Source organism: Arachis stenosperma, chromosome 1 (assembly GCF_014773155.1).
Source record: "Arachis stenosperma cultivar V10309 chromosome 1, arast.V10309.gnm1.PFL2, whole genome shotgun sequence".
Classification (NCBI taxonomy): domain Eukaryota; kingdom Viridiplantae; phylum Streptophyta; class Magnoliopsida; order Fabales; family Fabaceae; genus Arachis; species Arachis stenosperma.
Window position 1 is genome coordinate 39232390 of NC_080377.1, and position 8994 is coordinate 39241383.

The window sequence follows — 8994 nt, forward strand, 5'->3', positions numbered from 1 at the left end:
ATAGAAGAATAGTCATCCATCAATTGCTATTAATGTTGTCAACTTGTTCCTTGTGATATGGATGCATTAGTAAAACCTACAAAATACAAATCACAAAAATATATAAAATTATTCATTTTCATATAAGAGATTATTACTTCAAATAATAAAGTCGCAATAATAAAAATATTATAAATGTACCTTCAACAATCTTTTGACTACTATCATATTGATCAAACTCTTGATCTCCAACTTGTTATTTTGAAGGGCACAACCAACTTTGAGTACATATCAAAGCTTCAACCATTAATGGTGACAAAGAGCTGCGAAAGACATCAAGCACACGTCCACCAGTGCTAAAGCATGACTCAGAAGCAACGGTTGAGACCGGAATACCTAAGACGTCACGGGCTATGAGAGAAAGAATTCTTTATTTTGAAGCATTCACTTTCCACCAAGCCAATATATCAAAATTCTCATCTTCTACAGTATCCTCGGCCAGATATTTCTCCACATCTGACTTGCTATCTGCATTAGCCTTCTCTCTTTTTTGCTTTTTCCACATATTCACTCTATTTTCAGAAACTCCCTTAGCCCCAGTTGAGACTTTAATATTATCATCCAAGACATCTCTAGATGAACTTTCACCATCTTTCCTTCCTTTATCATCTACAACCTCCTTTTCATAAAACTTATATAAAGTCTCCAATGTTTGTTTAACAAAACCAGTCATAGTAGTAGACACTTCCTTGTCATAAACATCCTCCAAACACCAACAGAGATAATCTAATTTATAACGAGGATCCAATACAACAGCAACAAGTAACAACGGGTTAAATTTGTCAACAGGTCCCCAATATTTATGATATTTATTCTTCATAGAACATGCCATAGACCCTAACAATTCAGAATGACTTTGGCTCCAAGATGTTAATTGAGAAGCAATAGATGCAATTTCATGAAAACATTTGTTTGATGTAACATGCAAAGAAGAATAGAAACTCAAAGTTATTTCGTAAAAGATTCTCAAAAACTCAATGAATAATCTAGCATGTTGCCAATCAAGTGGTGTAGGTGGACCAACTTTCCTTTTGCCCCCACTATCCTCTCCAAACCATCTAAGAAAATCAGGTTCTTGATCAAAAAGTCTATCAAAAACTTTTTCGAATTTCTCGGCATGTTCCAACATTAGATAGGTAGAATTCCACCTAGTTGGAACATCCAAGCACACAAGACTTTTAGATTCAATCAACTCAGCCTCAATGCAATCTTTAAATTTTTTAGTCCGTTGAGGAGAGGACCTAACATACCTGACAGCATTTCTAATACTTTCAATTGAAGTGTGTTGCTCCTTAATTCCTTCATTCACTATCAAATTCAGAACATGAGAACAACATCTCACATGCATATAATTTCCTCCACACACCAACCCACCTCTTGCACCTAATTTCCTTTGAAGGTAAGTAATAGCTCCATCATTCGAAGTTGCATTATCCACTGTGATTGTGAAGACTTTTTCAATTCCCCATTCTCTCAAGCATTTCTAAATTTCTCTTCCTACTGTATCACCCTTGTGGTTCTCAATCTGGCAGAAATTTATAATTCTCTTTTGTAACTTCCATTCTTTATCAACGAAATGTGCAGTCAAGCTCATATAACTATAATTCTGATTTGATGTCCAACAATCTGTTGTCAAGCAAACCCGAGCACATGACTTTGCCAACCATTCTTTTAGCTTTTTCTTCTCATCTAAATAAAGTTGAAAGCAATCTCTTGAGACCGTCACCCTAGATGGGACCGTAAATCTTGGCTCAAATCGATTTAACATTTTGCGAAACCCAATCCCCTCGACAACTTTAAACGGTATTTCATCAAGTACAACGAACTCAGCTACAGACTTCTTACAATCTTCCAAGCTATAACTCTTAAAAGCTTTGCATAGTTCCCCTTCTTCATCAATTTTAGGCATATAACCATGAAGTGTCCCCTGCTTCCCTACTTTAGTAAATATCCACTTATGAGCACTCTTCAAGTGCTTATTTAGAGAATTCGTGCCATGTTTAGTAGGGTGACTGGTGGACGAAATTGTGATTCCTTCGTTATTGTATTTTGTAAAATTCATTGCTTTTTCAACTATGTGTGGACACAACTCCGTTCAACTTAACCAGCAAGTGTACTGGGTCATCCAAGTAATAAACCTTACGTGAGTAAGGGTCGATCCCACAGAGATTGTTGGTATGAAACAAGCTATGGTCACCTTGTAAATCTCAGTTAGGCAGATTAAATTGGTTTATGGATTTTCGAATATTTAATAATAAATAGAAAATAAAAAGGGATAGAAATACTTATGTAAATCAATAGTGGAAATTTCAGATAGGCGTATGGAGATGCTGTGCTCCTCTTGAATCTCTACTTTCTTATTACATTCATCCAATCCTTCTTACTCCTTTCCATGGCAAGCTTTATGTAGGGCATCACCGTTGTCAATGGCTACATCCCATCCTCTCAGTGAAAATGGTCCTATGCTCTGTCACAGCACGGCTAATCATCTGTCGGTTTTCAATCAGGTTGGAATAGAATCCCTTGATTCTTTTGCGTTTGTCATCACGCCCAGCCTTCAGAAGTTTGAAGCTCGTACAGTCATTCAATCCCAGAATCCTACTCGGAATACCATAGACAAGGTTTAGACTTTCCGGATCCTCATGAATGCCGCCATCTATCTAGCTTATACCACGAAGATTCTGTTGGGGAATCTAAGAGATATGCGCCCGGCCTAAAGTAGAACAGAAGTGGTTATCAGTCACGCGCGTTCATAGGTGAGAATGATGATGAGTGTCACGGATCATCACATTCATCAATGTGTTGTGCAACGTATATCTTGGAATAAGAATAAAAGAGAATTGAATAGAAAGTAATAGTAATTGTATTGAAACTTGAGGTACAGCAGAGCTCCACACCCTTAATCTATGGTGTGTAGAAACTCCACCGTTGAAAATACGTAAGTGAAAGGTTCAGGCATGGCCGAATGGCCAGCCCCCAAAACGTGATCACAGGATTCAAAATACAATCCAGGATCCAGCGTCCATGGTCTAAGGACTAGGCATCTAGAGATATCTAATACACTAGTAAAAAGTCCTATTTATAATAAACTAGCTACTAGGATTTACATGAGTAAGTAATTGATGCATAAATCCACTTCCGGGGCCCACTTGGTGTATGTTTGGGCTGAACTTGTTCTATCCACGAGCTGAGGCTTTTATTGGAGTTGAACTCCAAGTTATGACGTGTTTTGGGCGTTCAACTCCGGATCATGACGTGTTTTTGGCGTTTAACTTCAGACAGCAGCATGTACTTGGCGTTCAACGCCAAGTTACGTCATCAATTTCCGAATAAAGTGTGGACTATTATATATTGCTGGAAAGCTCTGGATGTTTACTTTCCAACGCCGTTGAGAGCGCGCCATTTGGAGTTCTGTAGCTCCAGAAAATCTATTTTGAGTGCAGGGAGGTCAGATTCCAACAACATCAGCAGTCCTTTTGTCAGCCTTTTTCAGAGTTTTGCTCAAGTCCCTCAATTTCAGCCAGAAATTACCTGAAATCACAGAAAACACACAAACTCATAGTAAAGTCCAGAAATGTGAATTTAACATAAAAACTAATGAAAACATCCCTAAACGTAGCTTGAACTTACTAAAAACTACCTAAAAATAATGCCAAAAAGCGTATAAATTATCCGCTCATCACAACACCAAACTTAAATTGCTGCTTGTCCCCAAGCAACTGAAAATCAAATAGGATAAAAAGAAGAGAATATACTATAATTTCCAGAATATCAATGAATATTAATTATAATTAGATGAGCGGGACTTGTAGCTTTTTGCTTCTGAACAGTTTTGGCATCTCACTTTTTCTTTTGAAGTTCTGAATGATTGGCTTCTTTAGGAACTTAGAATTTTGGATAGTGTTATTGACTTTCCTAGTTAAGCATGTTGATTCTTGAACACAGCTACTTATGAGTCTTGGCCGTGGCCCTAAGCACTTTGTTTTCCAGTATTACCACCGGATACATAAATGCCACAGACACATAACTGGGTGAACCTTTTCAGATTGTGACTCAGCTTTGCTAGAGTCCCCAGTTAGTGGTGTCCAGAGCTCTTAAGCACACTCTTTTTGCTTTGGATCATGACTTTAACCACTCAGTCTCAAGCTTTTCACTTGGACCTTCATGACACAAGCACATGGTTAGGGACAGCTTGATTTAGCCGCTTAGGCCTGGATTTTATTTCCTTGGGCCCTCCTATCCATTGATGCTCAAAGCCTTGGATCCTTTTTACCTTTGCCTTTTGGTTTTAAGGGCTATTGGCTTTTTCTGCTTGCTTTTTCTTTTTCTTTCTATATTTTTTTTTCGCCATTTTTTTTTCGCAAGCTTTTGCTATTCACTGCTTTTTCTTGCTTCAAGAATCAATTTCATGATTTTTCAGATCATCAATAACATTTCTCTTTGTTCATCATTCTTTCAAGAGCCAACAATTTTAACATTCATAAACAACAAGATCAAAAGACATATGCACTATTCAATCATTCATTCAGAAAACAAAAAGTATTGTCACCACATCAATATAATTAAATTAATTTCAAGGATAATTTTGAAATTCATGTACTTCTTGTTCTTTTGAATTAAAACATATTTCATTTAAGAGAGGTGAAGGATTAATGAATTTTATTCATAGCTTTAAGACATGGTTACTACATACTAATGATCATGAAGTAGAGACACAAAGCATAGATAAACATAACATGGGAACCGAAAAACAGAAAGAAATAAGAACAAGGAATGAATCCACCTTAGTGGCGTCTTCTTCTTGAAGGACCAACAATGTTCTTAAGCTCTTCTATGTCCCTTCCTTGCCTTTGTTGCTCCTCCCTCATTGTTCTTTGGTCTTCTCTTATTTCTTGGAGAATGATGGAGTGCTCATGATGTTCCACCCTTAATTGTTCCACATTGTGGCTCAAATCTTCTAAGGAAGTGTTGAGTTGTTCCCAATATTTGTTGGGAGGAAAGTGCATCCCTTGAGGCATCTCAGGGATTTCTTGATGATGAGCTTCCTCATGCATCTCTTGAGAACCGTGAAGGGTCTCTCTTGCTTGCTCCATCCTTTTCTTGGTGATGGGCTTATCCTCTTCAATGAGGATGTCTCCTTCTATGATAACTCCAGCTGAGTAACATAGATGGCAAATAAGGTGAGGAAAAGCTAGCCTTGCCATGGTGGAGGGCTTGTCGGCTATTTTGTAGAATTCATTGGAGATGACTTCATGAACTTCTACTTCCTCTCCAATCATGATGCTATGAATCATGATGGCCCGATCCACAGTAACTTCAGATCGGTTGCTAGTGGGAATGATGGAGCGTTGAATGAACTCCAACCATCCTCTAGCTACAGGCTTGAGGTCCAGTCTTCTTAGTTGGACTGGCTTGCCTTTGGAGTCTCTCTTCCATTGAGCTCCTTCCACACATATGTTCATAAGGACTTGGTCCAACCTTTGATTAAAGTTGACCCTTCTAGTGTAGGGGCGTTCATCTCCTTGCATCATGGGCAAGTGGAATGCCAATCTCACATTCTCCGGACTAAAATCTAAGTATTTCCCCCGAACCATTGTGAGATAATTCTTTGGACTCGGGTTCATACTTTGATCATGGTTCCTAGTGATCCATGCATTGGCATAGAATTCTTGAACCATTAAGATTCCGACTTGTTGCATGGGGTTGGTTAGGACTTCCCAACCTCTTCTTCGGATTTCATGTCGGATCTCCAGATACTCATTTTTCTTAAGCTTGAAAGGGACCTCAGGGATCACCTTCTTCTTTGCCACAACATCATAGAAGTGGTCTTGATGGCTCTTGGTGATGAATCTTTCCATCTCCCATGACTCGGAGGTGGAAGCTTTTGTCTTCCCTTTTCCTTTTCTAGAGGATTCTCCGGCCTTAGGTTCCATTGATGGTGATGGAAAAACAAAAAGCTTATGCTTTTACCACACCAAACTTAAAATATTGCTCGTCCTCGAGCAATAGAAGAAAGAAGAGAAGAAGAAGAAGAAGAGAATATGGTAGAGAGGGAGAGATGTAGGTTCGGCCAAGGTGAAGAAGAGGGGGTTGTTTTGTGTGAAAATGAAGTAGAATGGAAGGGTATATATAGGGAGAAGGGGGAGGGTAGGTTCGGCCATTTAGGGTGGGATTGGGTGGGAAAATGATTTTGAATGTTGAAGGTAGGTGGGGTTTATGGGGAAGAGTGGATGGAAGTGAGTGGTGAATAGGTGATTGGGAAGAGAGGTTGAGGTGATTGGTGAAGGGTTTTTGGGAAGTGTGATATGGGGAAGAGTAAAACTAGGATTAGGAGGTAAGGTGGGAATATGTTAGGTGGGGATCCTATGGGGTCCACAGATCCTAAGGTGATCCTGTGGGGTCCACAGATCCTGAGGTGTCAAGGAATTCCATCCCTGCACCAAATAGGCATGTAAAATGCCTTTGCACACCATTCTGGCGTTTAAACGCCGTGTGGTGCACATTCTGGGCGTTCAACGCCCATGTAAAGCATGTTTCTGGCGTTGAACGCCAGTTTCATACTTGTTACTGGCGTTCAGCGCCAGCTTTTCTTCTCTAGGCACATTCCTGGCGTTCAGCGCCAGAATGTTGCTTGTTTCTGGCGTTCAGCGCCAGAATGATGCTCTGTTCTGGCGTTGAACGCCAGCCAGATGCATCTCACTGGCGTTGAACGCCAGCCTGTGCTTCCTCCAGGGTGTGATTTTTTTCTTCTGCTGTTTTTAATTTTTATGATTTTTTCGTGACTCCTCATGATCATGTACCTATTAAAACATAAAATAACAATAATATAGAGTAAAATAAAAATTAGATAAATAAAATTGGGTTGCCTCCCAACAAGTGCTTTTTTAATGTCAATAGCTTGACAGTGGCTCTCATGGAGCCACAAGGTGATCAGGTTAATGTTGTATAGTGCCAACACCAAACTTAGAGTTTGGATATGGGGTCTTAACACCAAACTTAGAGTTTGGTTGTGGCCTCCCAACACCAAACTTAGAGTTTGACTGTGGGGGCTCTTCCTGACTCTGAACTGAGAGAAGCTCTTCATGCTTATTCTCTTTTGTCACAGAGGGATTGCCATGTGCCTTAAACACAAGGTAGTCCCCATTCAATTGAAGGACTAGTTCACCTCTGTTGACATCTATCACAGCTCCTGCTGTGGCTAGGAAAGGTCTTCCAAGGATGATGCATTCATCATCTTCCTTCCTAGTGTCTAAGATTATGAAACCAGCAGGGATGTAAAGGCCTTCAACCTTTACTAACACGTCCTCTACTATTCCATAAGCTTGTCTCAATGACTTATCTGCCAATTGTAATGAGAACAAGGCAGGTTGTACCTCAATGATCCCCAGCTTCTCCATTACATTGAGTGGCATAAGATTTATTCCTGACCCCAGATCACATAGAGCTTTATCAAAGGTCATGGTGCCTATGGTACAAGGTATTAAGAACTTGCCAGGATCTTGTTTCTTTTGAGGTAGAGTTTGCTGAATCCAAGTATCTAGTTCACTAATGAGCAAGGGAGGTTCACTTTCCCAAGTCTCATTACCAAACAACTTAGCATTCAGCTTCATGATAGCTCCTAAATATTGAGCAACTTGCTCTCCAGTCACATCTTCATCCTCTTCAGAGGAAGAATAGTCTTCAGAGCTCATGAATGGCAGAAGGAGATTTAAAGGAATCTCTATGGTCTCTATATGAGCCTCAGATTCCTTTGGATCCTTAATAGGAAATTCCTTCTTGCTTGAGGAACGTCCCAGGAGGTCTTCCTTTCTAGGATTTTCGTCCTCCTCCTCCCTTGTGCATTCGGCCATATTGATTAAATCAATGGCCTTGCACTCTCCTTTTGAATTCTCTTCTGTATTGCTTGGGAGAATACTGGGAGGAGTTTCAATGACTTTCTTACTCAGCTGGCCCACTTGTGCCTCCAGATTTCTGATGGAGGATCTTGTTTCACTCATGAAACTGAAAGTGGCCTTTGACAGATCAGAGACTAGATTGGCTAAATTAGAAGTGTTTTGTTCAGAATTCTCTATCTGTTGCTGAGAAGATGATGGAAAAGGCTTGCCATTGCTTAGCCTACTGCGTCCACCATTGTTAAAGCCTTGTTGAGGCTTTTGTTGATCCTTCCATGAGAAATTTGGATGATTTCTCCATGATGAGTTATAGGTGTTTCTATAAGGTTCACCCATGTAATTAACCTCTGCCATGGCAGGGTTCTCAGGATCATAAGCTTCTTCAGAAGCTGCCTCTTTAGTACTATTGGATGCATGTTACCATCCATTCAGACTTTGAGAGATCATGTTGACTTGCTGAGTCAACACTTTGTTCTGAACCAATATGGCATTCAGAGCATCAATTTCAAGAACTCCTTTCTTCTGAGGTATCCCATTATTCACGGAATTCCTCTCAGAAGTGTACATGAATTGGTTGTTTGCAACCATGTCAATGAGCTCTTGAGCCTCTTCAGGCATTTTCTTTAGGTGAATAGATCCACCTGCAGAATGGTTCAATGACATTTTCTAAAATTCAGATAGACCATAATAGAATATATCTAATATGGTCCATTCTGAAAACATGTCAGATGGACATCTTTTGGTCAGCTGCTTGTATCTTTCCCAAGCTTCATAGAGGTATTCACCATCTTTTTGTTTGAAGGTTTGAACATCCACTCTCAACTTGCTCAGCTTTTGAGGAGGAAAGAATTTGTCCAAGAAGGCAGTGACCAGCTTATCCCAGGAGTCCAGGCTATCCTTAGGTTGTGAATCCAACCATATTCTAGCTCTGTCTCTTACAGCAAAAGGGAAAAGCATGAGTCTGTAGACTTCAGGATCAACTCCATTCGTCTTTACAGTCTCACAGATCTGCAAGAACTCAGTTAAAAACTGATAAGGATCTTCAGATGAAAGTCCATAAAAC

General features: G+C 39.8%; 1 protein-coding gene and 1 non-coding gene across 2 annotated transcripts; one reads left to right on the forward strand and one right to left on the reverse strand.

Moving 5' to 3' along the window:
• Positions 1–409: 409 nt before the first annotated feature.
• LOC130978362 (zinc finger BED domain-containing protein RICESLEEPER 2-like) lies at positions 410–1948 on the reverse strand. Its single transcript, XM_057902248.1, has 3 exons — positions 1549–1948; positions 1290–1347; positions 410–1187 (listed from the first exon to the last, which is right to left on the reverse strand). The coding sequence occupies exons 1-3, from the start codon at positions 1946–1948 to the stop codon at positions 410–412; spliced, it is 1236 nt and encodes a 411-aa protein (XP_057758231.1).
• Positions 1949–8652: 6704 nt separating this feature from the next.
• On the forward strand, positions 8653–8756 carry LOC130952610 (small nucleolar RNA R71). The gene has a single exon (XR_009074792.1). It is a non-coding gene; the product is annotated as a small nucleolar RNA R71 (small nucleolar RNA).
• Positions 8757–8994: the final 238 nt, after the last annotated feature.